Source organism: Hypanus sabinus, chromosome X2 (assembly GCF_030144855.1).
Source record: "Hypanus sabinus isolate sHypSab1 chromosome X2, sHypSab1.hap1, whole genome shotgun sequence".
In the NCBI taxonomy this organism is placed as follows: Eukaryota; Metazoa; Chordata; class Chondrichthyes; order Myliobatiformes; family Dasyatidae; genus Hypanus; species Hypanus sabinus.
The window spans coordinates 29,343,226-29,363,458 of record NC_082739.1 but is presented as its reverse complement, the minus strand read 5'-3'; the positions used below and the strand labels follow the sequence as shown (position 1 = coordinate 29,363,458).

The following is a 20,233-nucleotide window of genomic DNA, read 5'->3' as shown; positions in this document are numbered from 1 at the left end:
GTCTTTTTCCCAGGATAGCGCATCTTAGAAGCAGAGGGCAGACATTTAAGGTGAGAGAGTAAAGATTTAGTTTTCCGATTGGCAAGATTTTCACACAGAGGGTGGTGGGTGTTTGGAGTGAGCTACCAAAGGAGGCGATAGAGACAGGTACAATTACAGTGCCTAGAAGATATTTGAACAGATACATGGATAGGAAAGGTTTAACAGGATATGGGAAAATGGATTGGCTTGGTTGGAATGAATGGCTGAGCCAAAGGGCCCTTTTCTATATTGTATAACTCAATGAACCGAATCTAGAAACTTTCAGCCTGGATTCTAGGGGACAATGTTCCTGGATGGGAACTATGGGAAGGAGTGCTTTCTGCTACCATATCCCAAAAGTCCACATCAAATGTTATCCCCCGTTGTTTCAGATACCATTCTCTACCTAACCTACCACTCCTTCAATACCTTTAAATTCCTCATTAATGGAACCACAAGTCTCGCCTCTAATTTTACCTGTTCGCTCAGATTTACCAGACCGTGTAGGCCAGTAATGGTCCCAGATCTTCCTACTATGTAGAATTTATTGTCACAGCAGCTTCCCCTGCCTGAGCTGAATGAGATCCAAGAATACGTACACAACGCTGTAAGAACTCAGCAGGTCAGGCAGCATCCGTGAGAAAAGAGTAGCCAACGTTTCGGGCCGATACCCTTCATCAGGAGTGGGGGGGAGGAGAGGGCCGAAGCCCAGTAATAGAGATAGGGGAGGGGGTAGGGTCTAGAGGCGCCAGATGAAAAACCAATCAGAGGAAAGATAAAGGGGGAGGGGGAGGGGATAAGCATGAAAGAACTGTAGAGTTTCTGCTTCTTTATCTCTACAGTTCTTTCATGCTTATCTCCTCACCCTCCCCCCCTTTATCTTTCCTGTGATTGGTTTTCCACCTGGCGCCTCTAGACCCTACCCCCTCCCCTATCTCTATTACTGGGCTTCGGCCCTCTCCTCCCCCCCACTCCTGATGAAGGGTATCGGCCCGAAACGTTGGCTACTCTTTTCTCACGGATGCTGCCTGACCTGCTGAGTTCTTCCAGCGTTGTGTACGTATTCTTTGATCCACTGCATCTGCAGTTGTATTTTTGTGAATGAGATCCAGCTGCCTGATCCACACTCACACCATCTCTGCTGAATACACTCCCATACACATTCCACAGGAATGACCTTTACTGTACACTGTCAGAATTGCCTGGCACTGATCCCTGCCACTCTTCACCCGATGTACAAGTATTCCTCACCCTGCCCAGTACACTCAGTGTCACTTACTTTGCCCCAAGGTTGCCCTTGATTATTGGTCCTGCCATCACCCCTTTTCCTTTGAGAGGTTGGTTCAGAACTGATAAAGGCACGGTGATGGTCGCAGGCAGCTTGGTCTGAGAAAGGAATTAGAGACAAGTTAATACTACATAGTGTTATACAGGTGATCTGCCCATCATGCCTATGACAACCATTAAACACAAATCTAACCTAATTGTATTTAGTATATGATCCATAGCATTGTTTGCCTTAGTGCTTCAAGTACTCATCCAGACTCTTAAAAATGTTAATAACGTGGTATCTGAGTTACTTACTATCAGACACAGCTCCACATGAACAATGAGGAATACGTAGGACAGTATGACGTTACAACCATTTCAGGCTTGCACTAATTTTACACAATCACTGGATCTCACAATGTGCTCTTTCAGAGACACTCCAGAAAAGCCAATGCATAAAGGCTTCTGGATAGTGGAACACATCAAACCCGACCCTGTAATGGGCAACAGGCTCATGGAGAGTTACATCAATACCACTATACATACTGCCTGACTCAGTCCGCCCTGATGGTCACACGCTGAAACACTGGAAACCATTGCTGGTAAAGGAGGCTAATGTGGCTGGGATACGAGAGGAATTTATGACACAAAAGGATCCTATTAGGCTGATTGAACATTTGCTGGCTGAAAATGGTTCATCATGACTCATCTCATTTCCCTTCTCCATTCCAAGAGAGTAAGTTACAAACCCCACCATTTTCTGGGTGAAAAGTATTTGTGTCACTTCTCCCTACCTCTTCCACCAAAGGTCACTGGCCTTTTTGCAGAAGTACACAAGACCTCCTTGGTCTCCACTCTATAAACAGTACTTCAATTAAATACCCTCTAGTTGGAACAATATTACCTTAACCTGCTCAAACTTACTGCCTGATTAAGACTTCAGTTCCTTGCCATCCAGTTGTAAATCTCCATTCAGCCCTCACTAATGTTTCCTCCATTGAGACAGAGGAGAGAGGGAGAAGGGGGTTGTTCAGGAGAGCAAGGAGTGTGCGTGGGGTGGGGTGTGAAGAGGCAAAGCACGAGAGGGCAGAGAAAAAGCATACTTTAATAAAATATACTTGACTGCTCCATCCCAGCTTGTGTTACTAAAGCTTTGATCCAAGAAAATCCGAATACACTTAAGGCTGACCAACTTTATTCTGTAAATGTGGTCATCTAGAGCTATGGCTTGTATGCTGCCCCTAACCAGCCCTGATCACCCTGAACATCCCTGACTGCTGACCAATACCAGCTCCCAGCAACCCCCACTTTTATTTTAAAGTTCTTATCCTAGTTTTTAAATTCAAATGGCAATCATTAGTTGTATTAAAATGATACTTTTGCTAGTCACTAAATCTCTGCAGCTCATTGACCTCATAGCCTCAGGAAATGCTTCTCTCCAGTTTACTAAACACTTCATGATTTTAAATAGCTCCATCAACTCACAGGTTCTCCACACTGTTTGTTCAACTGCAAGCCCCTAGCTTTAGGACCACTCTGGTCAATCCTTCCCTGATCTTCCCAAATTATCAGGTTCATTCTAAAATTTTTAACCTTATTTTATTTATTTTAAGATACAATGTAGAATATGCAACAAAGTTATTCCAAAAAGAGCGAAACTGGGCTTTGAGGCTCTGTATAGTTTTTGCAAAACTTTTGAACTCAATACTATACTACCAGCATCAATGATTAACGCATAATCATCCCAGATCTCTTCCGATGTGCCTCTTTAATTAGCTTAATATCAATAACAACCAATGAAAAACACCTCTTTTCAGACCACGGATGATCCTGAACTAACTATTACTATCACTTTAATTTTCCAATCCACTCTGATCTCTCTGCCCTTGGTCTTCTACATGGTTCTAATAATGATCAATACAAGCTCAAGGGATAGAACTTCATCTGCTGGCATGGCAAGTTGCAACCTTCAGCATTCAACAGCTCCATGCGGTCAATCATTGTTCCTCAGATTCCTAGGCTTCCCACTCTCTGCCTTCAGTAATTCCAGCTTTCATCTGTTCCCCTCAACCATCAGGTTCTTGAACCAGAGGGGATAACTTCAATCGCCCATCAATCAACATCATAGGTAGTTAGTTCCCGCAATCTATGGACTCACTTTCAAGGACTCTTCATCTCATGTTCTCGATATTTATTGCATATTTATTTTATTTAATCTTTCTTTTTGTATTTGCACAATTTGTTGTTTGTCCATCCTGTTGGTGTGGTCTTTCATTGATTCGATTGTTCTTGTATTTACTGTTATTGCCCACAGGAAAATGAACCTCAGGGTTGTATATGGTGACATATATGTACTTTGATAATAAATATATTTTTACTGAATACTTATACTAAAATACAATAAATTTGCTTTGAATGTTGAACATCTGCTCTTGATGCAACTTATAGCTTCATCACCACCATTTAAAGCATTCAATTGTTTCCAGTCTTCACCTCATCACGGTATCCCTCTTCGTTCTCCACCCCCTCACTTCAAAACTTGTTTCATTTGCAACTTTACCTAGTACTGAAACATTTCCCCTGAAATGTTAACCCTGTTTTTATTTCCACAGATGTTCCCAACCTGCAGATTCTTTCCAGTGTTTTATTTTTATTTCAGATATCCCGCATCTGTGGTATTCCCAAATTTATTTATCTAGCCATACAGTACGGAGTAGTGCATTCCAACCCTTTGAGCCAAGCTGCCTCAACAACCCCTGACAAACCTGATTAACCCTAATCTAATCAGGGGCAATTTTCAATGACCTATTAGCCTACTTGATATGTCTTCAGACTGTGGAAGGAAACCGGAGGACCATGACAGTGGCGAATCTGTGGAATTTATTGCCCCAGGCAGCTGTGAAGGACAAATCATTGGGTATATTTAAGGTAGAGGATGGCAGTTTCTTGATTAGTCAGGGCACGATAGAAGGGGAAATGGATCAGCCATGATGAAATGACAGAGCAAACTCAATGGGCCAGGTGGCCTAATTCTGATCCTATTCCTTATTGTCCAAAACCCACTGGACGCACAGACTCCGACAGAATGTTGCCAGAATTGAATTCCAAACACTGGAACGCCCTGAGCTGTAATCATTGTGCTGACTGTGACACTACCATGGCATATCAACATACGTAAGTTTCAGATTTGCTCCTTTCTATCTCAAGTAGGAGCTTGGTGTGTCATGTTTTGGGGCAATGCCACTGCTGGAAATTCCCAAACACTTGGTGTTGGCAGTAACTAAAGAATGCCATGATGAAAGACAAGTAGGGCAGCATTTAAACTTACCGCCTGTGTTGTAGATACCATGGTTGCACTGACAGGAACCTGCCTGACTGTGGCTGTACCTGTTCCGATCGAGATTGGCAGCCCAGCTGTTGGTGTTACCTTGGTGATTGCCTTTGACCCGGCTGTGCTTACTGTCGTCAGCGTAACTGCAGCTGAGGTTATTGTACCCGCAGCCGTGAATGGTTTGCTGGAAGTTGCCACGGCAATGGCCTGCCCGGGTTTGGGAATGACCCCAAGGCCAGGCATGATGCGAATGGTGGCAGCTGGCTTGGTGTCCGTCGAGGAGAGGGGGGCACACGCTTTACTCATCTGGTCAGCTACCGTTACAGCCAGCGCCGGCATCAACCGGATGGCGGCACTTGTTGCATCTGTGACTTTCAAGTCTGGTGTGACCTTGACAACCGTGGAGGTCGTGGATGCACTTGTGCAGGTGGAGGCCTTCACCAGGGTGTCCGTGGACTGCATAGCTGGTGTGACGTGTAGAGTGGCTGAGATGCCCTTGGTCCCGAGCATATCTGGAGTGAGTTTGACAGTGGTGACCGGCGCCTTAGTCAAGGTAGCCATCATATCCTGTGTGATGCGGAGCACCGTCTGGCCTTTGGAGTCGGTGGTGATAGAGGACGGTGCCAGCCGCAGAACATCTTTTCCCTGAATCCGGATGTTGGTGGCTGTCAATGGGATTCCAGTACTAGACTGGGCCTTCACCCCAAGCTGGCCTGCAATGGCAACCTAGGCAGAACAATCTTTTATCAGTCACTGTAAATACTCAAGAGACAAATTTCAGCCCAATATTCAGAAATGAAAAGTCTCTGTGGACATACCCTCTCAAAAGCTGGGAAAGCACAACCGTAACAAAATGAGATTCTGTTGAGCAGTAAGTTGCTTCACAGCTAGTGATTCAATTAGTTTATGAAGCAACCATTCACACCAACAGTAATCCACTGAGCGATATGGTAACTCAAGAGGCCAGGACCAGATAAAAAATAAGAACTGCAATCATCAATTATATCCAGTCAATTCTCAGCTTTCCTCTTGCTTTTAGGACAAAGATAAAATGTCACCTTTAGTTTTGGGCAATATCACCAGGGACAATATGGGAAAAGACTGTTCTTATCTCTCAATGAACTAACAACAGCAGGAACATTAAAACTAATAAAAATCTATCATAATATCTCATTGCTGTCCATTCCTCTATGTTTATAAAGCTGGATATAAACTTATATACAATCCAATTTAGCCTTGAACTGCTCCAGTGGATCTTAGCTTGCCCATAATTGCTCTGCTGATTGGACTGATTTCACTTCACCACCTCCTTAGTTCTACTCTAATCTGTATAGAGTCCTGCCGAATGAGTTTAAATTCCTTCAACGGAAGAAGTGAACCTCCCTGCATGGATGATGTATCACAAATTCCCAAGCTTCTTAAATGCATTGGCCTTTAAGTACCTCCTCCATTCCTCATCCACCAGCAGCCAGTCAGTGCTCACCTGTCTCATGATGCTTTGTCCTGCCACGTTCTGTAAGATGCTGGTGGCGGAGCTTGACGCAGCACTGTTGAGTGTGCTGGACACTGTTTTGGAAGCCGTGCTGATCCCAGCCATTGTTAGATTTGCTTTAGTAGAACTTTGCTGGATGTGAACAGTACTGACACCAGACTGAGCCTTCACTGGTACTGTCAGAATAGACTACAAAAAAAAAATTAAAAAAAAAATCGATATTAAGGAATCAGTCTAATATTCTCTTTTGTGAAACTCAGCTAAAGCAATAACCTGAATTAAATCCAGCTTTGGGTCACCAACATTGAATCCAACTCACTCCTGTTCAATGAGCAACATCAAAACACAAGTTCTACTGGTACTCTCCCAAAGACATTGTTACATCCTGGATTCATTCATACAAACTAGCAGTCTATTCATTCTGGGAAGTTTTTATCACAGGTGGATAGGGCAGTGAAGGAGGTATATAGGTATATAGGCTGAGGCGATGAGTATAAGAGTTGGGACATCATGTTGCAGTTGTAAAAAGCACTGGTTAAACCACTTTTGCAGTTTTGCATATAGTTCTTTTCACAGCACTGCAGGATGTGGTAGCAACAGAGAGAGTGCAGAGGAGATTCAGCAGCTGAGGGCTGCATTTATAAGGCAAAATAGGACAAGTTGGGTTTATTCTCATTGGATCATAAGGTAAGACTTCAAAAAGATTTATAAAATTATGACAGCATCAATGTTTTCCCTCTCCAGAGGAGGGGAGCCGAGAACTTGGGGGATAAAATTTAAAGTAGATCTGAGTGGTAGGTTTTTCTGGAATAGCTGGAGCGAGTTGCCAGAGGAGTGATGGAGACAGTGACAAGAACAGTGCTTAAAAGGCATTTGGACAGGTATAGGGATAGGAAAGGAGTGAAGAGATATGGGCCTACTGCATTCAAATGGGACTAGCTTAGAGAGATAGCATGGTCGGTGCGGACGAGGTATTGGTATTAATTTATTACTGTCCCATGTACAGTGAAAAATTTGTCTTGAATACTGTTCACAGAGATAGGAAGAAAGCGGATGAGGCCATACAAGCTGAATTTAGGGAGCTAGGAGATAAATTAAAGAGTAGGATGTCAAAGGTAATAATCTCAAGATTATCACCGGTGCTACGTGCTAGCCAGAGTTGGAATAGCAGGATAGCTAGAATGAATATGTGGCTTGAGCAGTGGTACAGGAGGGAGGGTTTCAGACTCTTGGGGCATTGGAACTGCTTCTAGGGGAGGTGGGACCAGTGCCGTCTGGATGGTCTACACCTGGGCAGGGCTGGGATCAATGTCCTAGGGAGATTGTTTGCTAGTGCTGTTGGGGAGGTTTTAAACTAATTTGGCAAGGGGATGGGAACCCACACAGAAAAGACGAGGGAAGTGATGCAGAGACCAAAGCTGGAGTTAGTGATGAAAAAAGTAAGAGTAGCGTGCTTAACAAGATTCTAAAAGGACAATGACCATAAGGGAACTTTATCTAAATGCCCGTAGTATTAGAAACAAGGTTAGTGAACTTGTGGCACAGATCAGTACCAAAGCATATGATTACAGAAACCTGGTTGCAAGGTGGAGATGACTGGGAATTAAATATTCAAGGGTATCAGGTAGTATGGAAAGATAGGCAGGAAGGCAGAGGAGGTAGGGTGGTGCTCTTAGAGATGAGATCAGGGTGATTGTTAGAGACGATATAAGATCTACGGAACAGAATGTTGGTAGAGATTAATCATAGAAAAGGGAAGATATCACTGGTGGGAGTTGTCTATAGGCTACCTAATAAAAATATTGCAGTGGCAGAGGCGATTAACCAAGAAATAACTGAGGCTTGTAAGAATGGAACGGCAGTTGTCATGGGGGATCTTAACTTCCACATAGATTGGGTGAATCGGGTTGGTCAAGGAAGTCTTGAGGAGGACTTCATAGAATGCATCTGTGATGGCTTTCTTGAGCAGCATGTTAGTGAACATACAAAGGAAATGCTATCTTAGATCTAGTCCTGTGCAATGAGACAGGTAAGATTAATGATGTTGTAGTCAGAGATCCCCTTGGAAAGAGTGATCATAGTATGATTGAATTTCTCATTCAGATGGAGGATGAAATAGTTAGATCTAAAACTAGTGTATTATGCTTGAACAAGGGAGACTACAACAGGATGAGGGAGGAGTTGGCTAATGTGGATTGGGAACACAGGCTATTTGGTAGGACAGTTGAGGAACAGTGGAATACTTTCAAAGAGATTTTTTACAGTTCTCAACAAAAGTATATTCCAGTCAAAAGTAAAGACAGTAAGTGTGGGGAGAGCCAGCCTTGGATAACTAAGGAAATAAAAGATAGTATCAAGTTAAAAGCTCATGTGTACAAAGTTGCAAAGAGTAGTGGGAGACTGGAGGATTGGGAAAACCTTAAAAAGCAACAAAGTACAACTAAACAAGAAACAAGGAAAGGAAAGATAGCGTATGAAAGTAAATTATCACCAAAGATAAAAACAGATTACAAAAGTTTTTATAAATTTATAGAGTGGACGAGGGTGGCTAAAGTCAATGTAGGTCCCTTGGAAGACGAGAAGGGGAAATTGATATTGGATGATAAGGAAATAGCTGAGGCATTGAACGACTATTTTGTGTTGGTCTAATATGCCAAAGAAGGATGTTATGGACGAAATGGGAGATGAGGACCTCGATAAAATCACTGTCACTAAAGTGATAGTGATGAACAAACTTGACGGCCTGAAGGTAGATAAGTCCCTTGGTCCTGATGGGATGCATCCCAGAGTGCTGAGGGAATTGGCGGAGGTTATAGTAGACGCGTTGGTCAAAACTCTCTAGACTCTGGACAGGTCCCCATAGATTAGAAGACAACAAACGTCACGCCATTTTTTAAAAAAGGATGTAGGCAAGAGACAGGCAACTATAGGCCAGTTAGCTTCATCTGTAGTCCAATGCTTGAAGTTGTCATTAAGAAAGAAATAGCGAAACATTTAGAAAGGAGTGGTTACATTAGACAGACACAGCATGGATTCAGAAAGGGCAGGTCCTGTTTGACAAACTTACTGGAGTTCTTTGAGGACATAATGAGTGCAGTGGATAGAGGAGAACAGATGGATGTCATATACTTGGATTTCCAGAAGGCGTTCGTTAAGGTGCCACACAAGAGATTTATAAATAAGATTCGGATGCATGGAGTCAGAGGAAGTGTATTGGCATGGATAGTGGATTGGTTAACCAATAGAAGGCAGAGAGTTGGTATAAATGGGTGTTTCTCCGGTTGGTAGTCAGTGGCAAGTGGGGTGCCGCAGGGGTCGGTGCTGGGCCCTCAGCTGTTTATCATTTACATTGATGATTTGGAAGAGGGGACTGAGTGTAGCGTAGCAAAATTTGCTGATAACACTAAACTGAGAGGATGTGGAGAGTCTGCAGAGGGATATAGCTAGGTTAGAGGTTAGTGGGCCGCCAGATGGAAAACAATGTTGGTAAATGCAAGATTGTCCACTTTGGAAGGAATAATAGAAGAGCAGATTATTATTTAAATGGTGAAAGATTGCAGCATGCTGTTCTGCAGAGGGACTTGGGAATGCTTGTGTATGAATCGCAAAAAGTTGGCTTCCAGGTGCAACAGGTTATTAAGAAGGCAAACGGAATGTTGGTCTTCATTGCTAGAGGGATTGAATTCAAGAGCAGGGAGGTCATGCTGCAACTATACAGGGTACTGGTGAGGCCGCACCTGGAGTACTGTGTGCAGTTCTGGTCTCCATACCTGAGGAAGGATATACTGGCTTTGGAGGCAGTACAGAGGTGATTCACCAGATTGATTCCAGGGATGAAGGGGTTAACCTATGAGTAGATATTGAGTTGCCTGGGACTATACTCTCTGGAATTCAGAAGAATGAAAGGGGATCTTATAGAAACATACAGAACTTTGAAAGGGATAGATAAGATAGAAATAGGAAAGTTGTTTCCATTGGGAGGTGAGACTAGAACTAGGGAACACTGCCTCAAGATTCAGGGGAGAAGATTTAGGATGGAGATGAGGAGGAACTGTTTTTCCCAGAGAGTGGCGAATTTGAGGAATTCTCTGCCCAGGGAAGCAGTTGAAGCTTCTTCACTAAATATATTTCAGATACAATTAGATAGGTTTTTACATAGTAGGGTAATTAAGGGTTATGGGGAAAAGGCAGGTAGATGGAGCTGAGTTTACGGGCAGATCAGCCATGATTTTATTGAATGACAGAGCAGGCTTGATGGGCCGGATGGCCTACTCCTGCTCCTGTTTCTTATGTTCTTAGATCAGGTCATTACATGGTGCATTGAGGTATAACAAGGTAAGTTAATAACAATGCTGAATGAACTGTAACAGCTACAGATAAAGAACAGTGCAGGTAAATGATACGATGCAAGATCATAACAAGAGACTGTAGATTGTGAGGTCAAGGGTCCAAGCAGGGATGCAGAAACAACAGGTGGAAGTTAAATAATGAGGAGCAGGCAGAACATATTGGGAAAAACATGATCAATAGAAAGGTACCCTTAGCAGCAATATCCATATGAAAGTGAAGGTGCAAAGATACAGGAACATAAATTCCAAGATCTCTCATGATGGTATTGCAGTTTGAAGGGCATTTTAAGGATAAGAGCAAAAAAGAATTCTGAACTTTACATAGGACATATGAGCAGAATTACTCCATTCAACCCATCTGCTCAATCATTTACTGCTGATTTATTATCCTTCTCCATTCTCCTGCCTTCTCCTGATAATCTACATGTTGAATAATAGCACAAAAAGGAGTCAACTTTGTATGAGCCACTGGATAAGCTTTAATGGAATGCTAGACACCCTGGCCTTTATAAGGAGAGCCCTGGAGCCCTGGAAAGGGAACAATGAAGAGATACTGGAATCATATCAGTGATAACAAGGAAAATATGGCAAAACATTCAATTTCGAGGGCAGTTTGAAATAACTAGGTGTAACCCCCTCACTGGGCTAGTATGCAAACTTGGCTCGTTAGCTGGCTCTCCAGCCATTCCTTCAGGATATAACATGACAGGTTTGGACTGGGTGTACCACATAGTTCCTTGATTCTGCTCATCATCCTGCTTAAGAGGAACTTGCACATTCTCAAAAGCAGCTCTGAACATAGGGTGAATGGACAAGGTTTTTCAAAAAGTTCTCTCCACTTCTCTCCTTGCAAGTTCTCACCTGCCTTCTCACAATGGAAGCATTCGTTCTTACAAGAATGAAAGTTCCAGCCTTTCCAACCAGATACAGACAAACCAACACTGGTGTGTCAACAGTCTCAGTTACCCCAACCTCAGGTTCCAAAAATTCCAGTTTCAATAACAAGTAACTATTGTATAGGTACTCATCAGTACTAAGGCCCCAAATTTCAAGGGTACTGAGTGGCGTCAAGTACCGGTTTTAAAAGGATCTGTAAAGTTACTTAAGAGCCTGTGTCACTAGGGTTCCAGCATAAAAACCTTAAATCCACATGGATACATCAGAGCTTGGTCCAATTAAACCTTTAGGAATAGTGTTCTGCACTTTAGCCTTTCCTTGATACTGATTTGAACGTATCCTCTCTGAGACACCAGGCCGTTCCTTTACTGGGTCCCTCCGCAGCTGTGCCTCTTTTCTTCTGTTTGAACAACCACTGACTTACACTTCAAAGATCTTCCTGCCTCTCAGTGTTGCCTGAAATGTCCATCTTCTCTATGGTTGTAACAAAGAATACCGGTTGCCCCTCTAGTAATGAGACCCTTTTCAGCAGCAATCCGCTGCTTTGCAAGTCCTGCAGATGGGTCAGGTTTCACAATAGACGTGTCACATTTAGCTGAAATATTAGCAGACATCCATTGTGTCACCTCAGCTCAAATTTTTTCCACCTCATTCCTCAAAAGCTCTACCTCTGTGGCGTCAGGGGTCTCTTTAGAAACCGAGGCTACCACTGAAGACACTACTCGGCTTTTGGAAATGCCCCTCTTCTCCATCACGTTTTCCTCCTCTCTAACTTCTCGGAGTAACTGGTAAAAGATGGAGGACAGCACATTCGAATCTTGCGGGTCATTCAAGTACATTCACAACCTGCTCCATCCTCCAGCAATTTCTCCCAGACAGTTGAATGTCCCCTTTGTGGCACAAACACTGCAGCAGATTCTCCAGTCTGAAAATGCAGACAGACAGCTTCTTTCCTTCCTCCTGGAATGTGTGTCTGAACTTCATCATCAGATTGGCTGCACTTTCAGCAGTGCCAAAAACATCTTCCAGAGCTTGCAGGTAATTAGCTGATGTGGCTAATGGGTTTCCTGCCTCTCAGAACCTCACTAAATCAGCCGATGAACCCTGTAAACTCTGTTTTTTCATATTATCTGAGCACTGCCATTTATCCACGAACTGAGATGTCTGCTCAGCTCAAGCCTCATATTCTTCCACATCGGGTGTGGGCTTGACTCCAGAGAACACTCCCAGCCTACAATAACTGTAGCTCTCCACAGATACACTCCTGCATTTATCAACCAGTGATGTAATAGCCAAAGTGAGCTCAGAACTTAAGTCAATTGCTGAAGAACCCATTAGACCTTTCACATCAGACAACTCCTTTTCCTCACTTCACAGAAATGAGGGCAACTTGCCTTTAAAGTCTTCGCCCTCAGCGAGATGCTACCCTCCTATAAAAACATGGACTGTCCATGGCCCTGCCTCTCCAGGTAATATAGAAACCTAGAAAACCTACAACACAATACAGGCCCTTTGGCCCACAAAGTTGTGCTGAACATGTCCCCACCTGAGAAATTACAAGGCTTACCCATAGTCCTCTATTTTACTAAGCTCTATGTACCCATCTAAAAGCCTCTTAAAAGACCCTATCATACCTACCTCCACCAGCGTTGCCGGCAGCCCATTCCAAGCACTCACCACTCTCTGAGTAAAAAACTTACCCCTGACATCTCCTCTGTACCTACTCCCCAGCACCTTAAACCTGTGTCCTCTTGTGGCAACCATTTCAGCCCCGGAAAAAAGCCTCTGACTATCCACACGATCAATGACTCTCATCATCTTATCATCTCTATCAGATCACCCCTCATCATCCGTTGCTCCAAGGAGAAAACCTTGGAGCAACCTGTTTTCATAAGGCATGCTCCCCAATCCAGGCAACATCCTTGTAAATCTCCTCTGCACCTTTTCTATGGTTTCCACATCCTTCCTGTAGTGAGGCGACCAGTACTCCAAGTGGGGTCTAACCAGGGTCCTATATAGCTGCAACATTACCTCTTGGCTCCTAAATTCAATTCCATGATTAATGATGGCCAATACACTGCATGCCTTCTTAACCACAGAGTTAACCTGCGCAGCTGCTTTGAGTGTCCTATGGACTCGGACCCCAAGATCCCTCTGATCCCCCACACTGCCAAGAATCTTACCATTAATACTATATTCTGCCATCATACTTGACCTACCAAAATGAACCACTTCACACTTATCTGGGTTGAACTCCATCAGCCACTTCTCAGCCCAGTTTTGCATCCTATCAATGTCCCGCTGTAACCTCTGACAGCCCTCCACACTATCCACAACACCTCCAACCTTTGTGTCATCAGCAAACTTACTAACCCATCCCTCCATTTCCTCATCCAGGTCATTTATAAATATCACGAAGAGTAAGGGTCCCACAACAGATCCCTGAGGCACTCTACTGGTCACCGACCTCCATGCAGAACATGACCTGCCTACAACCACTCTTTGCCTTCTGTGGGCAAGCCAGTTCTGGATCCACAAAGCAATGTCCCCTTGGATCCCATGCCTCTTTACTTTCTCAATAAGCCTTGCATGGGGTACCTTATCAAATGCCTTGTTGAAATCCATATACACTACATCTACTGCTCTTTCTTCATCAATGTGCTTAGTCACATCCTCAAAAAATGCAATCAGACTCGTAAGGCACGACTTGTCCTCGACAAAGCCATGCTGACTATTCCTAATCATATTATATCTCTCGAAATGTTCATAAATCCTGCCTCTCAGGATTTTCTTCATCAACTTACCAACCACTGAAGTAAGACTCACTAGTCTATAATTTTCTGGGCTATCTCTACTCCCTTTCTTGAATAAAGGAACAACATCCACAGCCCTCCAATCCTCCAGAACCTCTCCTGTCCCCATTGATGATGCAAAGATCATTGCCAGAGGCTCAGCAATCTCATCCCTCGCCTCCCACAGTAGCCTGGGGTACATCTCATCTGGTCCCAGTGACTTATCCAACTTGATGCTTTACAAAAGCTCCAGCACATCCTCTTTCTTAATATCTACATGCTCAAGCTTTTCAGTCTGCTGCAAGTCGTCACTACATCACCAAGATCCTTTTCCACAGTGAATACTGAAGTATTCATTAAGTACCCCTGCTATTTCCTCCAGTTCCATACACATTTTCCCACTGTCACACTTGATAGGTCCTATTCTTTCACGTCTTATCCTCTTGCTCTTCACATACTCGTAGAATGCCTTGGGGTTTTACTTATCCTGCCCGCCAAGGCCTTCTCATGGCCCCTTTCTGGCTCTCCTAATTTCCTTCTTAAGCTCCTTCCTGTTAAACTTATAATCTTCTAGATCTCTAACATTACCTAGCTCTCTGAACCTTTTGTAAGCTTTTCCTTTCTTCTTGGACTAGATTTATTACAGCTTTTGTACATCACGGTTCCTGTACCCTACCGTAACTTCCCTGTCTCATTGAAACGTACCTATGCAAAATTCCACACAAAAATCCCCTGAACATTTGCAACATTTCTTCCATACTTTTCCCTGAGAACATCTGTTCCCAATGTAAGCTTCCACTTTCCTGCCTGATAGCCTCATAATTCCCCTTACTCCAATTAAACGCTTTTCTAACTTGTCTGTTCCTTCTCTCTCCAATGCTATTGTAAAGGAGATAGAATTGTGATCACTATCTCCAAAATGCTCTCCCACTGAGATCTAACATCTGACCAGGTTCATTTTCCAATACCAGATCAAGTACAGCCTCTCCTCTTGTAGGCTTATCTACATATTGTGTCAAGAAACTATCCTGAAGGCACCTTTCAAACTCCACCCCATCTAAACCCCTCGCTCCAGGGAGATGCCAATCAATATTTGGGAAATTTAAATCTCCCATCATGACAACTCTGTTATTATTACATCTTTCCAGGATCTGTTTCCCTGTCTGCTCCTCAATGTCCCTGTTACTATTGGGCGGCCTATAAAAAACACCCAGTAAAGTTATTGACCCCTTCCTGTTCCTAACCTCCACCCACAGAGACTCCGTAGACAATCCCTCCATGGCGTCCACCTTTTCTGCAGCCATGACACTATATCTGATCAACAGTGCCATGCCCCCACCTCTTCTGCATCCCTCCCTGTCCTTTCTGAAACATCGAAAACCCGGCACTTGAAGTAACCATTCCTGTTTCTGAGTTATCCAAGTCTCTGTAATGGCCAAGTACTGATCCACGCTCTAAGCTCATCCACTCCGTTCACAACACTCCTTGCATTAAAATAGACACATCTCAAACCTTTGGTCTGAGTGCATCCCTTCTTACCTGCCTATCCTCCCTCACACACAGTCTCCAAGCTTTCTCTAGTGGTGAGCCAACCGCCTCTTCCCCAGTCTCTTCAGTTCGGTTCCCATCCCCCAACAGTTCTAGTTTAAACTCTCCCCAGTAGCCTTAGCAAACCTCCCCACCAGCATTCAAGTGCAACCCGACCTTTTTGTACAGGTCAGATCTGCTCCAAAAGAGGTCCCAATGATCCAGAAATCTGAATCCCTGCCCCCGCTCCAATCCCTCAGCCACACATTTGTCCTTCACCTCATTCTATTCCTGTACTCAATGTCGCGTGGCACAGGCAGTAATCCCAAGATTACTACCTTTGCGGTCTTGCTCCTCAACTTCCTTCCTAACTCCCTGTAGTCTTCTTTCAGGAGCTCTTCCCTTTTTCTACCAATGTCATTGGTACTGTTCAGAATGAAGGGAGCAAAGTCACCCCCCCCCCTTTTTTGAGAATCACAAGATTGCTATTATTTCGGGTCTGATACCCAGGAAATGAGAGAGATACACAGCATGTCAGGAAATGAGAGAGAGAAAGACGCAGGATCACAGCAAAGGCAGTTGTTATAGACAACGCAGAATACACAACAAGGTGGAATGTCTCCTAACAAAGCGGAACAGAACCACTGATTACTGCTATTGTCTCTTGGAGAAGGAATTGTGTATTGAGTACTGTACTAGTCATTGAAACCCCTCAGGGGACAACCAGAGTGGTCTGGTTCAGGGATTGCATCATCCCAACCTGATTGATATCTGAGACCCCGTGAGTAAGGATAAAAGAGGGGTCTGGGGAACACCCCTCAGACACACCAGGAGAGACACTATGAGACCGGTGGGGCTTGTGTGTGTGTCCATCCTTGCCTGGGTGGCGAGTCCGCCATGGAACAGTCTAGCTAAAGGACGGATACGGATCAAGATCGTACCAAGGAAAGTCGGCAAGTTATTCTTCTATTTCTCTCTCTCTCTCCAACAATTGCAACACAGCGACAAACAAACGATGGCAGCCTGTATGAACTGAAATAAACTTTAGATTTCCTTCGGACAATTCATTATCCCCTAGACAACTATAGAGCTCATTTCTTATTGATTATTATTATACCCGCACTTTTAGGTTTAGTATTGACGACGTATATTATCTCTTTATTTGCATTGATATTATTTTTGTGCATTTTTGCTAATAAATACTGTTAAAAATAGTATCACCAGACTCCAACGGACGTCTCTATCTTTGCTGGTAAGTTACCCAGTTACGGGGTTCGTAACAGTACCAATATGTACCATGACCTCTGGCTGTTCTCCCTCCCACTGCAGGATATCTTGGACGTGATCTGAAACATCCCGGATCCTGGCACCTTGGAGGCAAACTACCATCCGAGTTTCTTTCCTGCATCCACAGAATCACCTGTCTGACCCCCTAACTACAGAGTCCCCTATCACTGCTGCCTTCCTCTTCCTTTCCCTAACCTTCTGAACCACACGACCAGACTCTGTGCCAGAGGCATGGCCACTGTCACTTCCCCCAGGTAGGCCGTCCCCCCCAACAGTACTCCCCCCCCCCCAGGAGTACTTATTGTCAAGGGGTACTCTTTAGTACCTGACTCTTCCCCTTCCCTCTCCTGACTGTGACCCACTTGTCTGTCTCCCGTGGCCCTGGTGTGACCACCTGCCTGTAACTCCTTTCCATCACCTCCTCGCTGTCCTTGACCAGACGAAGTTCATCAAGCTGCATCTCCAGTTCCCTAACTTGGTCCCTTAGGAGCTGCAGCTCGACACTCTGGATGCAGATATGGCTGTACGGGAAGCTGGGAGGCTCCAGGACCCCTCACATCTGACACCGAGCACAGAAAACTGGCCTCACACACGTACTTCCTTTCCACAATTAACACCTACCTTGCCTTGTTACCACTTAAGCCCGTTGAGCCAAAGCCCTATCACTCTGCTGCTTCTCACTCCGCTGGCCCGCTCTGAACGCTGCCCGCTGGATATGGCGGTCTTCTTTTTAAACTTTTCCCGCTCTACTGGCTGACGTCATGCACTTGCGCAGTCTTGCCTCTCTTCTACACTGAGTAGTAAAATGCCTTCGCTCAAGAAATCATTAGCTGTTCCACTAGCAGCCTTCTTGCTCCGAATCAAAAACCGCTGAAGATTCCTTGCCTTTTTAAACTTTTCTCGCTCTAATCTCCCAACCTATCAGGCAGTACGACATCAGTCATGTTACTACTAGTCTGAACTAACACGACATAGTTACCAATCGACTGGTCAAAATGCTGTTCAATCAGAGTAACTTTTTCTAAAACTTTTACAGAACTTAGCACTCTGAATACACGTTCATTGGGAATTTGGACATCAATCCCGCTCAAAACACAAGCATTATTTGTGGATGATCTCTTTGAATCTCATCAAACCTTAATCCCTGTGGCATCCATAATAAAGTACCTTAATCACTTACTCTGACACTAGTTTAAACACACACTTAAACACACATCTCTTAACAGCATTCAGCGAATCACCAGACGATAGCCCCCACAAATGTAACCTTCTCACCGGGCTCAAATACAAACTGGGCTTGTTAGCCACGGGACTCAGTGATGAGAAGGCCACCTTTCATAAACAATATACATCTAGGGATGGTAGGATTTGGGGTTCAGCCAAATAGGAATAGCTCGTAGGAAAAAGAAAAAAAAAAGAGCCATTACAGTTAACCCAGTTTAAATGTGCATATAAAGTTGGAGCTCATCTTGAAGTTGTCCTTTCCACTCATGTGCTGGACCCACAGTCTGCGTGAAAGCACACATTATATTCTGAACAAAACGTACGACAAGCTGGAGAAACTCAGCGGGTCGGGCAGCATCCGTGGACTGCTCGCTTCCACGGATGCTGCCCAACCTGCTGAGTTCCTCCAGCTTGTCGTACATGTTGCTTTGACTCCAGCACCTGCAGTGTACTTTGTGTTTATATTCTGAACTTCGTTTGAAATCCATCTCAAACTAATGGACTCTCTCTTGGGAGAACTGGCCCTTCCTCCTTGAAGCCATTCATCTGCACAAAGCACTTTGTGCAACAGGGACGCTCCCTCCTACGGCATTTCCCAGCCATCTTCCCTCTGAACTCTCCACAGCTCCCCCCAAAAAGACCACGAGCCCCACTTGTGTCCATCACAAATCCCTCTCAAACTTAATCCCAACTTCACCATCCTGATTGGCTGGCACAATACTCCTAAATTGAACATCATAGCCCCTTATCTTTAGCCGAAATCCAAACACACTGCTTCTACAGACAGCTATTAAATGAAATACCCTATAGCATTAGCAGTAAAAATCCTAACCTGGGTTAGGATAGGTCATAACAGAAATATTCAAATTAGTGAAAGTCTTTGAAAGAACAGTGAGTTTGGACTGAACGTGTAGAGAGGATGTTGCTGATGGCCAGGTAGTCCAGAATTAGGGCTCACAGACTGGGATGTGGGAAAGACACTGAAACGCAGATCAGGATACATTTCTTCATCCAGAAACAGTGTAATTCTCTTCCATAGGGCATAGTAGAGACCAAATCATTATGTATATCCAGGGAGGAGAAAGATATTCCTAAATAGGAATATGAAGAAAATCAGAACAGAGAACTGAACTGGATTATTAGTCACAATCATTTTGAATGGTGGAGCAGGTCTGAAAGATCAAAAGGATTATTCACAACTTATTGTTTGCATTGGTTTGTTAAATGGTGATGGGGAGTGAGTTCACATGAAAGAATGAAGAAAAGAATTCAACGGAAATGTTTGCTTTCTGAGGACATTGAAGACAGAGTAGAGGGAGCAACTGGGGCAGAAACATCAGTTTCTGAAAAAGGAAGTCATGGAAGGGAACCAACATAAAAGTATACAGGGGAAGTTCAGGAAAATGGAACAAAAGCAGATGAGCAATGAGAATTGGTGCAAGCTAACAGACCAAATCAAGTTTTTCTCTGTTGATTTTTGAAGTCTATAAAAATAAAATTGCATTTAGTAAGCAGAGAAGTCAACACTAACAAATAAGGAAATAATTTAATTTTTGAATACTTAAATTCTCAAAATCCTCAACTGCACATATCACGGAGTACTTAGGTGAGGGCAAATCTTGCTATTTGGACACATTTGTTCCAACATAACTGCTGGTTTTCCATACAAAATGCTGGAGGAACTCAGCAGGCCAGGCAGCATCAATGGAAAAAGGTACAGTCAACATTTCGGACTGAGACCCCTTCGCAAGACTGAAGCCTACCCATCACCTCTCTCTGGTCCTCCTCCCCCTTTTCTTTCTTCCATGGCTTTCTGTTCTCTCCTAGCAGACTCCCCCTTCTCCAGCCCTGTATCTCTTTCACCAATCAACTTCCCAGCTCTTTATTTCATCTTCCCCCACCCCCCCACTCCTGGTTTCACCTATCACCTTGTGTTTCTCTCTCCCCCCCCCCCACCACCTCTTAAATCTACTCCTTATCTTTTTTTTTCTCCAGTCCTGTTGAAGGGACTCAGCCTGAAACGTCGACTATACTTTCTTTTTCC

The 20,233-nt window shown here is 43.9% G+C and overlaps 1 protein-coding gene across 8 annotated transcripts in view; it reads right to left on the bottom strand.

Moving 5' to 3' along the window:
- Positions 1 to 20,233, bottom strand: part of nfrkb (nuclear factor related to kappaB binding protein) — a 121,021-nt gene that overhangs the window by 6,344 nt on the left and 94,444 nt on the right. For all 8 annotated transcript variants that reach the window (XM_059957141.1, XM_059957147.1, XM_059957143.1 and 5 more), the window contains 3 exons: positions 6,105 to 6,302; positions 4,619 to 5,347; positions 1,301 to 1,407 (listed from right to left, as the gene is read on the bottom strand). In XM_059957141.1, the coding sequence (XP_059813124.1) occupies positions 1,301 to 1,407; positions 4,619 to 5,347; positions 6,105 to 6,302 (1,034 nt within the window). The remainder of the gene's footprint in view (positions 1 to 1,300; positions 1,408 to 4,618; positions 5,348 to 6,104; positions 6,303 to 20,233) is intronic.